The sequence below is a fragment of the Pelobates fuscus genome, chromosome 6 (genome assembly GCF_036172605.1).
Source record: "Pelobates fuscus isolate aPelFus1 chromosome 6, aPelFus1.pri, whole genome shotgun sequence".
Taxonomy (NCBI): domain Eukaryota; kingdom Metazoa; phylum Chordata; class Amphibia; order Anura; family Pelobatidae; genus Pelobates; species Pelobates fuscus.
Genome location: NC_086322.1, coordinates 230,347,728 through 230,366,999, shown reverse-complemented (window position 1 = coordinate 230,366,999; position 19,272 = coordinate 230,347,728). Strand labels below are relative to the sequence as shown.

Here is a 19,272-nt window from a genome sequence, read left to right as displayed (position 1 = left end):
CCGCGCCTGCGAACTTGGGTTGCGGCGCTATACACCGCACCCTCAGCGCGCATAAGGGTCAACGGAGTGTTGACAGATTCATTTGACATCAGCAACGGCACGAGGCAGGGATGTCCCCTGTCCCCTCTACTGTTCGCCCTTACACTAGAACCCTTTCTGGAAGCAGTCCGGCAACACGGGGGGATCACGGGACACCACATAGGGGGGAAGGAGCATAGAGTGGCGGCGTACGCCGACGATATGCTCTTCTTCCTAGAACAGCCGAGAATCTCGACACCGAATCTACTGGAAGCATTTCGTATTTACGGTGAAATATCCAATTTGAAGCTCAACCTGGACAAATCTGAGGCTCTGCCTCTCACCAGGGACCAGGCGCTTAGACGTCACCTTCAAACGCAATTCCCATTCAAAATATGCACCACCAAATTGCGCTACCTCGGCATCTGGCTGCCAGAAGACACAAAGGACATATACCAACTTAACTTCGCGCCCCTTTTGGCAACCATACAACAAGATATCAAAAGGTGGACGGCCCTTTACGTCTCGTGGTTTGGGAGGATAAACGCCGTAAAAATGAATGTCCTACCTCGCATTCTGTACCTCTTCCAGACATTGCCGACAGCAATCCCAAGGAGCTTTTTTCAATCGGTGTCGACCACCATACGACAGTTTATCTGGAACCACAAACCTTCACGTATAAGAAGGTCCACACTGGAACGCCCAAAAACCGAAGGGGGAGCGGGACTGCCGTCCATCGTTACATACTATCAAGCTACCCACCTCCATAGACTGGTCGACTGGCATGCCAGCCCGAGCACAAAGCAATGGGTTCACATTGAAATACAACAGGCCAGAGGCAAGATCCCTGCACAGCTATGGCTTGGAGGCGCTTCCCTTGGGGAACTGCGCACAGGTAACCCAATGATAGATGCGACGCTGTGGGTTTGGTGCAGTGTGCGCTATAACAGACACCTCACAACATCTCCCAACCCGCTAACGCCCATCACCAACAACCCGAAACTGGCAGGGGGGCTTAACCCGTCCGACCTGCGGAACCTAGGTGCACAAGACTGGGTATACATTAACCAGTGGTGTATTGGACCGACTTTGAAACCGATAGCGGTATTGTTGCATGACCGTAGACCTAGCGGGCTGGACGAATTCCGATACCACCAGGTTAAACACTATGTTACTTCAGTGGCGGGCAAACACCACCTACATCGCCCACTGTTCCACCTGGAGAAGCTTTGTGCGGCAAGGCACCACCTTTCACATGGGGTCTCGACCTTATACACATTGCTCCAAAGCAATGGTGGCAAAACACCCCTAGGATTCACGGAAAAGTGGGAAAGAGATGCAGAGGTAGAACTCACGGAAGAAGACTGGGGAAAAATTTTCCAACTAACGCACAAAGGGACTATCTGCACCAAATACCAAGAATGTAATTACAAAATCCTGACGCATTGGTACAGAACACCGGACGTTCTTCGCCATGTGCATGATTCGATCTCGAGTGTATGTTGGAGATGTGGCGCAGAGGACGGGACAGGGATACACATATGGTGGAAGTGCACGCACATCATACCATACTGGCGAATGGTGCAAAGAACAATCAAAGACATCACGGGAACGGAGGTCCCCTTTCAGCCGTTACCTATGCTGCTAAATCACACGACTACACCGACAAAAGTATACAAGAAAGGTCTTGTTATACACCTGCTGACGGCGGCGAAAACGCTCATTCCAACGATGTGGAAGAGCCCGGCCGTGCCCACGTACCAGCAATGGATAACCAGAGTGGAATCCATATATGACATGGAAATGATGACGGCATCCCTGCAAGGCCGCTCGGACAACTGCGCCCGGACGTGGTTCCCATGGATGGACTATATTTCTAGGAGAGCAGCGGAGGCCGACACGGAAGGGGACGGGGACACCAGTGCCGCCGCACGAGAGAACCCGACGGGTTGACTAGCACTCATTGACTCTATTACACCCGACTGACCTCACCTACGACGGAACTCCCCCACGCTTTTCCTTATTCCTTCTTCCCTACCCGGACAGTTTGACGTCAGACGGACCATGACTACAGACAGGTGCTCGACAGGTGAAAAGAGGGACGGACACAATGTAGACATCACAAGCGACTTCAACGACTAGTGAGGCTGGACGAGATACATAGGATACCCTTGGAAAACACAACCACGCACTGGCATAAGCAGGGACCCCAGACGACGGGACTGCCCTGGTTCGACTACAACTAACGGAGACTGACAGGGGCTACCAGCACCCACACCATGACAGGAAAACGGACACTGACAGAACAATGAGACATAGGCAAGCATCAGACACATACTCACAACCACCGCATGATGCTGCCAAACACCGCCAAACACGCCCCTTCCCACCATAGCCCAGGCACCTGATAGCAAACATACACGGACCTACATCGCACTTGCCATCCCGATAGACCCTCTCGGACCAGGGAGGGAGCGGGCAATCACCTGACTTACAACTGAATGGGATTAGGTAGAGGATACCACGAACGTAGGCCGTAAAGACAACCCACCTATCCCTGGACCCTGACTTCCCACACGAACTCAAAAAGTCAACCACATTCACGCTGCCATCGCCCTTAGCAATTACAGACATGGGGGGAGATAGAAGGAGGGTTAGTAATGAACACCTAACGCTAGCGACCGCTACGACAGTACAGCAGGGAAACAATCGTGAACAGTCATGACACGGCTCATACTAGACAGGGGAAGCAGACATTGAAGTTATTCGATACACCACACGATAGATGGGATCAATAGTGAATACGCCCACGCAGATTGGGGGACACAACGACACCCAACCAGGTATGATTCCCCCGCTGTCTCCGCCCGCAACCTCAACTTGCGAGTACGGGGACATGCCAAATTAGACAAAACCCGCCTGCTTACCGAAATGCCTACTATTGTCCCCGCCTAGAGCTCTAACTAGCACCCGCACATAGCTTGAAGAGAAGTTTACTCGGGCTGTTGGGTAATGAAACTCTTACATTGCGATAAGTGGCCTATCTTCACTAAATCATAACAGTCAGGATACTGTAGAACCACCTAAGAACCAGGACGCCGGCCCTGGGCCGGGAAGTCCCTACGTAAGCCTATCCATGTCATGTTATTGTATTACTGTCATACGTATGTATCTCATTGCTGTAACTATTTACTTTGACCGAACCAATGTCCATGTATGCGATTATTACTGACTGCTGTTGTAAATATGTACGCCTGTTCGGAGACTAAAGTGAAGTATTACTGTATTATCCGCTACGTTAAAGATGCTCACTTTCCAATATACTTGTATGATGAAAAAACTACAAATAAAGAATGTCAAAAAAAAAAAAAATGGCAGACTGTCTGGGATAATTCATTCAGATTTACCAAGGCAGCCAAGGATACACTATGATGCTGAAGTCTATCAACACTACTATTTTAAGATTGACACTCCCAAACAAGCAGAGACAGAATCTCACCTCAACATCTCTCTTCAACTTCTCCAGAAAGATTTTCTTGTTCTCTTCACCCACGTGGAGTTTCTGCCCTTCATTTAGAAAATCGTTATCTTTAAATGTGGGGAGTTCTTTTGCCTGTTAACAGGGGGAAAACAGTATTGAGTATATTATTACGCTCAAATATTATGAAAATACTAAAGTAATGTTAGTATATCATTAGTTACATGAGATTGAGCAAATTAATAAAGACTTGGGGACAGAAGTTTACACAGAACGTTAATGTTCAATTTATTTGCAAAAAGGCTTTCCTTATATATTTGAATGTAGATTAAGTAAAAGGAAGCTGTACAGTTTATTGGAAATACAAACATAGCCATGTTTGTGTAACAGTTGATTCCACCATGCAGAGAACTGCTCTGAATCATTGCCGTGTGTCCTCTAACTCACCTTTTCTTTATCACTGGCTTCTCTGGAGACTGTGGAACCCTGAATGGAAGAGAGAAAAAATAAATAAATGTATATATTACAGGGGACTAAATATTAACCAGCATCCATGATCTCCCTTGTCTAGTTGCTTCACAGGAGCACTTTGCTACAGTCCCTAATATGCTCAAGCAGGTATGTTGATCTCTCAAAAATGAGGTGAAAAATTGATTTGTGCCAAAATGAATTTAAATTGTGGTGAACCCAGTCAAGCCACAACGGTTTCATGAAGGCATGAGGGCTGGAATTATTTTATTTCACTCAAGTACAAAGAGGAATTAATTACCTCTCTTGATTCTTACTCCCTTATTCGTAACAGACTTTTCCAACTGTATGGAGCCATATCTATTCAGCCACTTTATAGACAAAGGCCTCTCCCACTTATGCCATCTTTTCCTTCCTTTTTCTGATATTTCCCACTCACACTTCTTTTCTCCCTTTGATTAATTTTTTTTTTTTTGTTATCTACAACTGTGTAGCTTTTCCCCTGCACCCACAGTTTGTATGAGTGGTGTAGCTAAACTCACTCCTTTTTATATATATTTTAGCCTAGATAAAATATTTGGGTCTGTCGGATGAACCCAGAATCTGGCAGGTCATCTGGTACTATACTGCCCATTAACACATAAGGAACAAGCTTCCAAAACCCAACTACGCTGGTATCTTGCTTCTTTACTACTTTGTTAAAGGAGTAAAATACCCACTGACTTTTTCTGGAAGGGTTGTTGGTGGACCGCCTTTAAATTCAGCCGCTTTGATTTAGCTATAACTTCATTTATTTCTTCCACCCTGTGTTAATTGTGTTCTCATGTCAATACTTCTCTCTAAACCAAAGAACTCCCTCACAAGCAGAAAATAAGTTGGCTGCCAAAATCGACTTTGCAAACCCACAGGAACTGGGAGCTGATAGCAAACATGCCAATAGGAGTACTATTACCCGTGAAACAAGAGAGACCATGGAATTTGACAAAATGACCACAGTGATCTATGATACACCTAAACATTTCCACAAAACATTGAATCTTTGTCTGTCGTCCCTACAAATCTCTAAAACCAAGCTCTTGATTTCTCCACTCTCTCCATTTCTTTTTCTCGCTCATGTTTCTTTCTAAATTTACTTCAGCTATAAAGAAACTTAATGAAGGAAGACAGTGGCAGGGAAGGTCTTTGCAACCTATACAAATGACATGGCAATGTTATGTCTCCTGGACTTTCCCTTTGATTTTATATTGTTGTTAAAAACTCAAGTAGCAGGTCCACTTTAAATTCTTATATTATGTTTGAGAAAAACCAAAGAGTAAATATTCCTTTTAACACCATCAAGATATGTAACTTGACAGGACTGTCATAATACCAATGGATATGCCTAATCCTGGAAAAAAGTACCTTTAGGTCATACTTTCGATGGACCCCAAGTCGATGGCTGAACACATTCCTGGTGACAACCATATAGGTTTCTACACCATCCACTGTAAGCCGGTACATACCAAGAAACTGTGGAAGTAGTGTGTTACCATGACACTCCACTATAAACTGGTAAGAAAGATAAAATAAATAATTTATCATTATTATTTTTTTTTAATTTTTTTTTTAAACAGCGTAACATTATGAAATTCAACAAAAACATTAAAACAAAAAAACAAAAAAAATGAAAATTTGGAAAGCAATAGATACCTGGTGATATTTCTTTAAGATATTGTGCATCTCAGCCACATCCTCGCTGGATATCGTTTTGATAACAAACCGCCGGTCAAAGGTGGTGAGAAAACGCGAGCCAAATCGGCCCTGAGTCTCGCTGTTCACAGGTGCACTACGGGTCAATGAGTTCTAAGGAAGATCATACAATATATCATCATAATTACAGAGTATCTGTGGCATCGTATTCCAGCTGAGGTCAAAACCATACAGAAAATTAAAGCTGCTTAAAGTAAATTTTAAAAAGAATAAAGTAAAAAATTGGAAACTAATCTTCCAAATTACGTGCTTCTATAAGTATACTTTGGTTATTTCACTAATGTTCCTAACCTGGTAGTCTTGATCATCGATGCCAAATCTTTCCCGCAGGTTTCGGAAGACCATGGGACAATACTCCTTAAATTTGAATCGGCTTGGCAGGTTCTCTCTACGGGTAGAAGTATTTTTACAGGTAAATGTACAATGCCGTGATTAAAAATAAAAATATCATATAGAGGATTTGGCAAGGCAGTATTTTGGACTGCTATTATACATTCTAATCTATACATTATATGACGTTTATAACATGCTGCATCTTAAAGGAACACTATAATGTTATAAAAATAATTAAATAAATAAAAATTTTACAGTAATCAAGCACAGGGACAGACACCGCTAGGCAGCCACTTCTCTCCTGAGATCATCTCTTCTGATTATTTTTAGTACAATCTAATGCTTCTCATAGAAGAGTATTGGGCACCTATGGAGCAAGTGTGGCAATAGTCAGATACTTTTAACAGAGGAGCATTAAATCCAATGTTTCTTTTTGAGAAGCATTCACAGCGTTTCTTGCTTGAAGTGATGTCGCAAAACTAAAACTGAAAGTCTTCAAGGAAAAGTGTCTCTAGGCAATCTAGATAGACGGCCACTAGAGGTGTGGTTTAAAGGACACTTCACACAGGACAAGTCTGTTGATCTGCACTCATAGGGAAACCCCCAGGAAGAAATCGTAAAAAAAATTCACATTTATTGAAGTCAAAAAAGAAAATACAAATGGCAAGATACTAGAACAGCAGTCCTCATGTATTGGCCCAAGCATGTAAAAAAAAAAAAAATGGTTGTGAACAAAGTATAAAATGTCCAAAAACGGAGCATAGGACCACCCACAGCTGCTGTACATGGGGAAAACCACCAAAGAAGCCAAACCTAAAGAAAGATTAGGAAAGCCCTGGGCACAGTTCACACCACTCCACTTTCTCAGCAGCATCTTGCTTGAAGTGATGTCGCAAAATTGAAGACCTAAAAAACTAAAAAGGTCTTTAAAGGGACACTATAGTCACCAGAACAACTACAGCTTATTGAATTTGTTCTGGTGAGTAGAATCATTACCTTCAGGCTTTTTGCTGTAAACACTGTCTTTTCAGAGAAAATGCAGTATTTACATTACACTTCACTGGCCACTCCTCAGATGTCTGTTAGAGATCCTTCCTGGGTCATGGCTGCCTAAAATGCATTCAAACATTCAGTGTCTCCTCCCTCTGCATGCAGATACTGAACTTTCCTCACAGAGATTCATTGATTCAATTCATCTCTATGAGGAGATGCTGTTTGGCCAGGGCTGTGTTTGAATCATGCTGGCTCTGCCCCTGATCTGCCTCTTTGTGAGTCTCAGACAATCTTATAGGGATGCATTGTGATTGGATCAGGCTATCACTTCTGCTGATGTCAGCAGGCAGGTCTAAAGGAAAGAGGCACAAAGCATACAGCTGCAGACTTGAATACAAGTAAGATTTACTATATTTAGGGAGGCATGAAGGGACCAGGGTGGCTAGATGTTTGTTCCTGACTCTGTAGTGCTCCTTTAAGAAGAAGTGTCTCTAGGCACTGTCAGATAGACAGTCAGTAGAGGTGTGGTTTAAAGGACTACTAAAGTCACCCAGGCCACTTCATTTCAATTAAGTGGCCTGTGTGCAGTCTTCTTGTCCTTTTAATCCTGCATTGCAAAATAATGTTTACATTACAGGGTTAAATCCGCAGAACATGAAGCAAAGCTCTGATTCAAAGCTTTCCTATGGGGAAGCTTGAATGTGTGCATGGCACTCAATGCACATGCGCATTGTGTCCCCAAATTCTCCTCTCTGAGGAGCATTGAATTGGATCAATGATGGAGGATGCTATGCCTATTCTGAGACATTAAGGGAGGCAGAGAGGTGAGCAGAACCAAGGGAAACTTGTAGCTAAAAAAAAATGTAAGTTTAACTTTAACTTCTCTTAATATTTATAGCAAACGGAGGGGATCTTAAAACAACTAGGGACAAGGACACTAAAACGTTAAAAAAAAAGTGCCATTTCACTGAAAATATAATGCTACTTAAAATAAAATTTAAAAAATTCTTCTTTTACTTTTTAGGACTCTTAAAAAATGTATTATCTATATAGTAAAATACTAGTAAAAAGCAGAATGGGTTCAGTTATAGCTTAAAGCTGCCCTTATTTATTCCCTCAGCCCTGAGCTCTTTGGTTTCAGTTCAACAATCCCCCAAACTGGTGCAAATAAAATTTTTTTAAAGAGGTATCTATCCCGTTGGGTCTTTTATCACATCACTGAGAATCTTAAAGTGTAGGACGGTGGCTGAGAATGGCATCCTCTGCCCTTTCCTTGGGTGTGCATGTAGAATCACTCCATGACCAATAGTTGCCACAGAGCTCAGTTGGCTCTCACAATAACGCATGAGTGCATACTGAGGATCTGTGACACTCCGCTGTTGAAAGGGACGTTGGAGGGAGGTGAGTATTGACCAAGACGGCTAATGACAAAAATGACAAATGACAAGGAGCTTGACTACAGCTCCACCTTTTTTTAACCTGCAGGATCTACATAACGACAAGTTGTCCCTACTTTTCCTTATGTAGAACATTTCAAATAAGCACCATTAAAATAAAAAAAAAATATGGGGCTGCCATGATGAGGGACATGAAAAGAAAAGGGAAAAAAGTGTCAGTCTCTTTAAATGCCTAATTTTGAGCTTTACTTTATCAGTAAATACTGGCTTTTTAATTTATTTATTTTATTAAATGTTTTAAAATCAAATCTTCAACGCACTCCTTAAACATGTACCTATTTGTAATAACCATAATACCACAAGCTCACAGAATTTTTAGATCACATTAGCCTATGGAAATGCCACACCAGTTTTACCATGATGCTGGTAGCAGAGGCATAAACAGATATGCTCATTTAGGAATACAATTACCTACAGAGTTTCACCAGGTCTTATTCACATGGCAGAAGCACACTGCAGGTGTCCGCTTTTACTCCCAATAACGCAACATATCATTAAATCATGTGTTGTCTGATTTAGCGTGTAGCATAAAATGGGTAACACTCACTTGTTGAAAAGGTGATTGTCCACTTTGATCTTGCTGTAGGCTTTAAAGTCATCGGGCATCAGCATAACAGGTACTGGGACATTACTCAGCTCATTGATCTACAAAAGGGAGACAATTGAATAATGACAATAAGAGGGGGCATGACAGCTTTCACGTGTAGTTACATATGCATTAATACAAGGTTAATCTGTTGCCCTTCCAAATCTGTGCAGTCTCCTTTCACAACACATACATTAGTTGTATGATATGGCAAGTGTTTCTTAACTTTAGCCTATGAAGAATAATTATTATTATTATTGGAGCCTACATTTATCAGATCTACAATCCCTTAATTCTACTATGGATACCTTAAAAACATAAAATAAAATGTTTTGTGCTCCTTACAGACTGTAATGAAGAAACTATACGGCTCATTCGCTAAAATTAGAATTGTGAAGATTAGACAAAAAATAAAAATGCAGTTTTAAATTGAAATGGCTTAGTTAAAAAAAAAAATAGGAGTTTTTTTTTTTCCCCAAAGTAGATATTCTGGTCTGAAATTTGAAATTGGCTAGTCAATTCTCCACAATTCCTTATTTATTGAATAAATGTGAAATACATAGCCACAAAGATTTCTAGCAGCTGCATTTAAAACAGTTTGTTGAAAACGGCTCTCCATGTGAAAGATAGATGTAAATGCCACATGTGGCCAGAATGGTGGCTGCACCTTATAACTAGTAATATATTAAGAAAAGTATAAACCTTCATTTCATATACACAGGTAGCTCTGATCAAGGATCTTAAAATAAAAATCTAAATTTATAAAAAAATAAATAAAAAAGGTTTTTATGAGCTTTTCATTTCAGCAAGTAACTTTTCCCACTAGAAGAAGCTCATGGAAGTCATTATAGAAACCAAGTTTCAAATTTCTCTCAGTCACAACTGCTTCTAAACATAATCAGTGAGTGACCCAGCAGTTCCTAGTTTCTCGGAGGTCAATGAACTCACACCAGCCATTAGAAATTTGAGTCAAATGACTGCAGGCTTCCCCTAAACCACACAACAGGAAGAGATTCTCTGGGAGGAAATAAAAAGAGCATTCTGTTAAAATATTCATATGCTGCAATTGTTTTTAAACTCTCAACAAATGAGAAGTACAATAGTGTTTCTTTCAATAAATCTGCCAATTTGAAGGTGTTAACAAAAGTATAAAAGTAAGCAACTGATTCTGGGTACCAATTGATAAGACTAACCTACAAATAAATCTAATATGCTGCATTGCGTCAGAAGAATTCACAGGAGACAATATGATTAACATACGGAAAGTAAGGAGGTCTAAAGAAAAAAATATTAGAAAAGAAACTGCACCGTCACACAAACACTGGAAAGAGTGATACCTTTATAGAGTGCAAGTGTTCTAGACTAAAAAAAAAATAGACCTGAGAGGTCTGTATGGAATGCCTGTCCTCTAAATATATATAGTTCTATTATAACAAAGTATCACCTTTACTTTGTTTCTTTAAAGAAAAACAAAATAACAGAAAATAAAAGTGGCTTGTTCGGAATTGAGAAATAGCTACATAAACCTATATACTCAGAGGGAGGTTGGGAGATCAGCCCAGAATTCTTCATCATGATGTGTATCATGCTTACAATAATAAAGACGTGGTATTCCATCTAACCTATACATAGTAAAATAGCAAGGATAGAGACCTGAGGTACCACAAGGACAAGTAAAAGAATGTTTTAAAGTATATGATGCTGGGTGTTCGTCTCATTGTCAAGGAAACCAACAAAAATTAACTGAAACTAAAGGGCCACAATTACAACAGTACATGGAATAAAAAAACAATTTGGTGTATACAATGTACATATACTTTATCTGCAATGGGTCACTCACTAAAGATGTTCTATATCTGGCACACAGGGCAGGGTGCCACTCAGAATATACTTAAAACAACTCCCAACTGTGGAGATGTATGTGCATATATAGTGTGTGGGCATTATATTTTCTAATTATAGATTTAATTGCTAGGGAACAATGCTACTTCGAGATATATAGTAAATGTTCATTTAATGAAATTTACACATTTTAGGTATGATACATAAATAAGCTCATAGATGCGGAGCTCGAATGACTCCTGATTCCTACATTATTTTGCCTCGTGAGGAGGGTCGGCTAAATTAATGTACCTATGTGAGGTAATTTTGGCTTTTTTAATAAAACGTGTGTGAGCAATAAACCTATATAATCCACAAACCATAACCACTTAAAGGGACACTAACCATTGTAACAATTACAGCTCATTATAGTGGTCTAGGTGCAAACACTCTCTGTGCACTGTGCGGTGTAAAGCACCAATCACAAAACTGGGAATTGTGCAGTAGATAGGCTGATAGGGACACTGGGGCATCTATCTGCTAATTCAGATATTCCACTCATCAGAGCTCATAAATTAAACAACTGCAAAGGAATGACTTGCATGTCTCAAACTCCTGCTGGTCAGAAATTTATGAGATATTATCAGGACCAACAGTTTTCAATAAGGCTCTTTGTCGGAGACAGATATAAGGGTAGCTTCTTTATGTTTCAGTTTTATTTATTTTCTATAATTGAATGCATTACCTATTTAATCCACTAAAAATGGAGGTCACCTGCAATATGGAGTATTATAAAACGTATTCCCATATATGTGTGAATATCACACAGAATGTGCAGAGCAAATTCAATCAAACATATATGGGTAGTACGGGTGAGTTCGCAGAGAACAATAATTCCCCAGCCTGCTTGATCTGTACAGACAGAAATAGGGGCTTCTCAGCATTTCTCATTATAAAGGTTTTTTCAATGTGCTTCTAATTTTTAACCTGTAAAGAAGAGTACTGGTAATACCTATAAAACAGGCGTTGGCAACCTTTGGCACTCCAGATGTTTTGGCCTACATCTCCCATAATGCTTACAGCCACAATGCTGATAAAGATGTAGTCTACAACATCTGGAGTGCCAAATGTTGCTATTTGGGGTCTAGACATATAAGATGGACACCTGTCACACAGGAGAACTGTTTTGTCAACTTTGCATTTTAAGTATTTTTTATATTTTTATAATACTATAACAATATTGAGAGATGATAGTGAACATACTAAAATATGTTGGTAGAATGTATAGTAACATTGAACTAAATCATGCCTGCCAACATGAAATATTAAATATGTGTATTCTTTCCATGTTAAAAAAAAACATACACAGAAAGAGACTGAGCCGCTGTTATCCCCATACCTAGGCCTGATAAATGTAACATATGGGCAATATCACAATGTGACGGGAACCACATATCAGTAGCAATGGTCACATTATGATTGGGCCCAAACCAAATCAAAACATCTACGATAGACACTTTTCATAGAATATTAACATAATTGCAACCATATAACAAACTGAGATTATAGATGTACAATGGTGGGAGTATCTGATAGTTAAATGATACATAATGTGGTGTGTTTATATGACAGCCAGGCATAAAGTGGTGGACAATCAGTAGTGGCATTATAGGACAATCTGGTGGGATTATATAATCAATAGATATAGCACTGGAATTACATGACGATAGACAGATAGACCAATAGATATATATGGTTCAAGATAGATAGATAAATGATATAGTACAGGATGGATGGATAGATATAGCACTAGGATTATATGACATAAAATGGATTAGATAGACAACAGAGGTGGATTAAGATGGACAGACAGCTAGATAGAGGTAGGACAGGTTGGATAGATGATATGGTACAGGTTGGATAGACAGACTGACGTGGCAGGTTGGTGAGAGACAGACAGAAAGTAAGTGGTGGGATTACAGGACAACCAGTAATGGGATATGACTGAAAAGATTGGTGGAATTATATGATGGATAGATATAGCACTGGAATTACATGACGATATAGATAGATAGATAGATAGATAGATAGGGCACAGGACTGACAGGTAGAGGTGGTAGTAGATAGATAGAGGTAGTAAAGGACTGACAGGTAGAGGTGGTAGTAGATAGATAGAGGTAGTACAGGACTGACAGGTAGAGGTGGTAGTAGATAGATATGGTACAGGACTGACAGGTAGAGGTGGTAGTAGATAGATAGATGTGGTACAGGACTGACAGGTAGAGGTGGTAGTAGATAGAGATGGTACAGGATTGACAGGTAGAGGTGGTAGTAGATAGAGATGGTACAGGATTGACAGGTAGAGGTGGTAGTAGATAGAGATGGTACAGGATTGACAGGTAGAGGTGGTAGTAGATAGAGATGGTACAGGATTGACAGGTAGAGGTGGTAGTAGATAGAGATGGTACAGGATTGACAGGTAGAGGTGGTAGTAGATAGAGATGGTACAGGATTGACAGGTAGAGGTGGTAGTAGATAGAGATGGTACAGGATTGACAGGTAGAGGTGGTAGTAGATAGAGATGGTACAGGATTGACAGGTAGAGGTGGTAGTAGATAGAGATGGTACAGGATTGACAGGTAGAGGTGGTAGTAGATAGAGATGGTACAGGATTGACAGGTAGAGGTGGTAGTAGATAGAGATGGTACAGGATTGACAGGTAGAGGTGGTAGTAGATAGAGATGGTACAGGATTGACAGGTAGAGGTGGTAGTAGATAGAGATGGTACAGGATTGACAGGTAGAGGTGGTAGTAGATAGAAATGGTACAGGATTGACAGGTAGAGGTGGTAGTAGATAGAGATGGTACAGGCTTGACAGGTAGAGGTGGTAGTAGATAGAGATGGTACAGGCTTGACAGGTAGAGGTGGTAGTAGATAGGGTACAGGCTTGACAGGTAGAGGTGGTAGTAGATAGGGTACAGGCTTGACAGGTAGAGGTGGTAGTAGATAGGGTACAGGCTTGACAGGTAGAGGTGGTAGTAGATAGGGTACAGGCTTGACAGGTAGAGGTGGTAGTAGATAGGGTACAGGCTTGACAGGTAGAGGTGGTAGTAGATAGGGTACAGGCTTGACAGGTAGAGGTGGTAGTAGATAGGGTACAGGCTTGACAGGTAGAGGTGGTAGTAGATAGGGTACAGGCTTGACAGGTAGAGGTGGTAGTAGATGGGGTACAGGACAGGTAGAGGTGGTAGTAGATGGGGTACAGGATTGACAGGTAGAGGTGGTAGTAGATGGGGTACAGGATTGACAGGTAGAGGTGGTAGTAGATGGGGTACAGGATTGACAGGTAGAGGTGGTAGTAGATGGGGTACAGGATTGACAGGTAGAGGTGGTAGTAGACAGATTGCTGGATAGCTATAAGGTGGGGGATGCTCTCACTGTATGATTGACCCCCCACATTAGGACACTCAGGAGGGGCTCGCTGGCTCGGAAGAGCTTCACTTTCTGACACACGAAGTGTTTTTTCTTAGTCTTGGTCTTGCTGGCGCTCCCGGTCACGGCGCTGCTGCTGCAGTTTGAGGCCATGGTGTCCGTGGACCCCCCGGGATGTGACCCGCTCCCTCTCCGGGACCCTTTCCCGGGCCACCGGCTGCGGCTACCAGCAGCTCATCTTCCCGGTCTCTTGGTCCGAGCTAGGACCCGCCGGGAGAGCCAACACCCGGTCCCAACCGCAGCCCAGGGATCGCAGTGCCAGTCCGGGTCTCCCTCGGTGCCCCCCGGCTGGTGCCGGTTCCGACCGCTCCGGTAAGACAGGTCCCCACCCCCGGAATCCCCTGCTCGGCCGGGCTGGGGTGTCAATGCCGGGATTCCAAGTTACACCCGGCTTTCCTGCTGGTCTCGGTCCGGTACTCCCGGTAGCGCCGGTCCGGTCCCCGCTCCGGACAAGATGGCTGCCGGCTGGGGGCGGGCGGAACACTGCAGCCTGGGGAGAGGAAAGGGGGGCGAGCGAGAGCGGAGACAGAGACAACGGAGGGAAACAAGGCGATAACTCCGGGATCGAAGTGCTCGCACATTGGTTTAGTAAATACCGCATGGCAGCCCCGGTAACAGAACCAGCAAACCGGCATTGCGAGCGGCCACTCACTGACACAATTATAGACAGACACTCCCCCCTTCCGGGTGCCGAATGGTACAGTCCGACACGGCCTGACAGATTGATGGAGGATGCATCTAATCTGTGCAAGGGGTGTGTGGCTAGAATGTGCATGAGCGGTGTGTGTGTGTGGATATAGAATGTGTGAATATTGCAGAATGTTCTGTGTGTAATCATTATTAAGGAATATGTCAATATAAAACCCAGCAGAGGATATACTGAGTATTTGGAGGGCCTCAGGGCTGCAGTGATTTTTGGCACACATCTGGCACTCAGGTTGTAAGGCTTGGGTGGCCAAACCCTGATGCTTTGTCAGTATTAAGACTGGCAATATACCAGGGGCAAGCAACCTTCCTCACTCCAGATGTTGTGGACTACATCTACCCTGATGCTTTGCCAGCATAATGACTGTAAGAACATTATGGGAGATGTAGTCCAAAACATCTGGAGTTATGAAGGTTACCTACCCCTGTAACACACTATGGGTGTTGTTGTTGTTCTACAACAGCTAGAGATAATTTTAGGTTTTGGAGTAAAGAATGTGTGGGCAGACAGTGTCAATGCATGAATGAAAGATGACAACGCTATAGCAGCAGTGCCAAACACCGCTTCCATATGAGAAATATAAATAAGCAGCTACTTGACATGGTTATGGAGCTTGGAAACCCCCTGCGACACACCAGTGTTCAGCGTTAAACCAGTTTTAAATGGTTTACCACTTAATGAGAGTCCCTAGGTGCCTTCATTAACAATGGGATGGCACCAGGGAGCTGCAGACACCATAACTAAATGAGATTAAGCAGTTATGGTGCCTAGTCCCTTTAATATATTACACTGCAACTAGCGGCAAAGCTCAGGACTCTTGGGCAACTAGTCTGACAAAAATCATACTGCAAGGCACTTTTTGAAGGACCATGATGGTCTTCTTAAAAAAGATGGTTTATGATAAAATGCATTATGGCACAAAACATGTCTGACTGTTGACTGTATGAGGCCTGCTTGGAATAGAGAGCCCCAGACAAGGAATCTCACATAAGAACAGGCCAGACCTTATCTTCAATAAGATAGGCTCTCATCCCATTCTTAAGACTTTAATAGATATTAAATTACTTTTCGCACTGTAGCTAGCCTTTGTAAGAGATGCTAGGTCAGTATAAGTGGGCAACATTAAAACAGCTGAGGAAGATACAGTTGTCTCCATATACAAGCAAACTGATCTGGAGACTTAAATAAAACACATGAAACAAATCTATGCTATAATGTAGGACAAGCTATAACGACAGAACCAAAGAATATGAATCTACACATTACCAACAGTTACCCCACTTTCTGTGGTATTTATTTTTCCCTATTTTATTTCCTTCAACAGACCAGGTCTGTTGGTATTAATAGTTATTTTGGATTACTCAAATCTCCAAGGATTTATGTGGAAGCATATACAGATCTGCAAGGGAGATTCTGACTGGAGAAGGGCTAACAAGCAAATTAAAACCAGTGTAGTTTAGTAAAAGAGTCAGTCATATAATTAAAGACAAGAAAAGGGCGAGCAAAACATTTTAATCGGAGGGGTCAACAACATCCTATAAAAAAATATAAGGATGTCAACAGGACTTGCAAAAGTTTAATTAAAAGTGCTAAACATGGAAATGAAAAGCTCAGAGTCATAGCCAAAGAAAGCAAGACCAACCCCAAAAGGGTTTTGTTTTTTAAGTACGTCAAAAACTACCACAACAAGAGTACAAAGTCTTAAATTAGAGGGGCAAAGGTTTAAAAATATTTCAGGAAGCATTACTTTACAGAGAGGGTAGTGGACACATGGAATAGCCTCCCAGCTGAAGTGGTAGAGGTTGACGCATTGGGGGAGTTTAAGCATGTGTGGGATAAGCATAAGGCTATCCTAACTATAAGATAAGGCCAGGGACTAATTAAAAGTATTTTGAAAATTGGGCAGACTAGATGGGCCGAATGGTTCTTATCTGCCGTCACAGTCTATGTTTCTATGACCAAAAGGTTAATAGTGAAAGTGTTGGTCCTTTGAAATGTGAGATGGGTGAGTTAATCAAGAAGGATCAGGACAAGGCAGAAATTCAATATATATTTTTTTCTTCAGTGTAAATGGAAGAAGACTCTATGGCTGCCAATTTGCAAATCCCTGTTACAAAAGCTTTACAGCAAACAGGTGATTGGTTAACACACAATAAAGTGCTTTAGAAATTAAATAAAGTTCATGTAAACAAATCTCAATGGCCATGCGGTATTTACCCACACGTGCTTAGGAAGCTTAGTGTAGAAAACTTCAATTTTACTCACCGTTAATTCCTTTTTCCTTAATATGGTGGCAGTACAATAGGGATAAACTCTTCCCATGTGACAAGCATCTGAAATTAAAATTAACATAAAAAGTTCCCACCCCACCCCACAGGTATAAGACACCGACCTGCCATACACCTTCAGTACGTATCAAGAAAACATTAGAGACTCAATACTGCAAAAATATCAAATTTATTCATAAAGGGAGGGAGTGATGTACTGCCACCATATTAAGGAAAAAGGAATTTACGGTGAGTAAAATTGAAGTTTTTCCTGACATATGGTGGCATTACAATAGGGGTATATCGAGATCCCAGAACTATGGGCGGGAATTACGCAACCACCACTTGTAACACCTTATGCTCAAAAGCAGCGTCAGAGGCAGAGAATAAGTCTAGTCTGTAGTGTTTGACAAAAGGTGTTGAACGAAGACCATGTAGCAGCTCTGCAGATATCTTCTGGTGAAGCTTGTGCTTTTTCTGCCCAGGAAGTAGCCATGGCTCTTGCAGAATGGGCTTTCAAGTAGGTAGGCAAAAGTAGATTTGAGGAAGAATAAGCCAACTTAATAGTGTCCACGAGCCATCTAGCCAGAGTAGACTTGGAGGCAGCATGACCTTTAAATTTTCCAAAGAAATTCACAAAAAGATGGTCAGTCTTCCTGTATGCACAGTAGCGGTCTAAGTAGATTTTTAAAGCTCTTCCGACATCCAACTTGTGACAGTTATCCTCCAGATTGGAAGCCGATGGACAACTAAAGGAAGGCAGGGAAATTGGTTGGTTAATAGCCCTGGAAGAGATGACTTTTGGCAGAAATGAAGGTTTTGGATACAGAACAACCTTTTCTAGAAGAACTTTGTAAATTCAGTAGTAAATTAAAGGGCCTGAATTTCACCTTTTCTTTAAGAAGATGTTATGGCCGCCAAAAATTATGTTTTTAGGGACAAAAGTTTCAAGGAAGCTTACTCCAAAGATTCGAAAGGCTGGGTACAAAGAGGCCTAATGAGCCTGACTGCCTTAAAAAGCTCCTAACATGAAGATTTGAAGCCAAGTTCTTTATCAAAAAGTAGCTCACGGCAGAAACTTAAACTTTAAGGGTAGACAAACTAAGACCCTCTTGAAGGCAGTCAAATGCAAGATTGTATCAGTAGAAGTTATTAGGAAATAATGAGAGATGAGCGGACGCAAACCTCTGGAGCTCCGAGACAGAAAACAAAATAGAGCAGGAAAAAGAAATACAGGAGCATCACTGGCGACATCCCTACTCACCCTCCGACAGAGACTACTATGGGGCGCAAAAACAGAAGAAACCAGCCGCCAGCGACCCCGAGAATGCCGGACATAAGGCTCTCCTTTGAGAGACCTGCAGCCGCGACCGCGGCTCCCGCCAAAATGGCGCCCGCGGCTCGGGTTGAAGAGGAGGCCTCAGAAGCGTCCCAGGAGGAGGGAGACCTATCTACCTCGCCTGAACCGGGAGAAGAATACCCAGAAACGGATTCCGACGAGGACTCCTCCCCAGTGACTAAAGGAGACATTAAAAGCCTCCTACAAAACATAAGGCAAGTCTGGAAAGAAGATTTAAAGGAAGCACAAGCAGACATAGGAGACCTCCGCAAGAGGGTCTCTGACATAGAAGATAAAGAGCAGACTAGGGAACACCAGATGCAGGACGCCCACGACCAAATCGAGGATCTGGCCACGAAGGTGCAGAAACTTACCCGGTCGGTGACCGCACTGGAATCCCGCCACAGACGCAAAAATGTCCGCATGCGGGGAATCCCAGAAACAGTGGGTGACGAAGTCCTGCTGCCCTTCGTCCAGAGATTGGTGGACTCGATGGGCCTAAAGAGCAAAGACACCAAAGGGATGGTGGTCTCAGCGTTCAGAGTACGGAAGGCGGCAGCAGCA

At 42.2% G+C, this 19,272-nt stretch overlaps 1 protein-coding gene across 1 annotated transcript in view; it reads right to left on the bottom strand.

Annotated features, from left to right (window-relative positions):
* PIP4K2B (phosphatidylinositol-5-phosphate 4-kinase type 2 beta) overlaps positions 1 to 14,892 on the bottom strand; it is a 47,288-nt gene extending 32,396 nt beyond the window's left edge. The window contains exons 1-7 of the mRNA XM_063458812.1: positions 14,343 to 14,892; positions 9,044 to 9,141; positions 6,005 to 6,101; positions 5,654 to 5,806; positions 5,366 to 5,512; positions 3,944 to 3,982; positions 3,518 to 3,631 (exon numbers count right to left, since the gene is read on the bottom strand). Coding sequence (XP_063314882.1) covers positions 3,518 to 3,631; positions 3,944 to 3,982; positions 5,366 to 5,512; positions 5,654 to 5,806; positions 6,005 to 6,101; positions 9,044 to 9,141; positions 14,343 to 14,489 — 795 coding nt within the window. The 5' untranslated portion in view covers positions 14,490 to 14,892. The remainder of the gene's footprint in view (positions 1 to 3,517; positions 3,632 to 3,943; positions 3,983 to 5,365; positions 5,513 to 5,653; positions 5,807 to 6,004; positions 6,102 to 9,043; positions 9,142 to 14,342) is intronic.
* Positions 14,893 to 19,272: the final 4,380 nt, after the last annotated feature.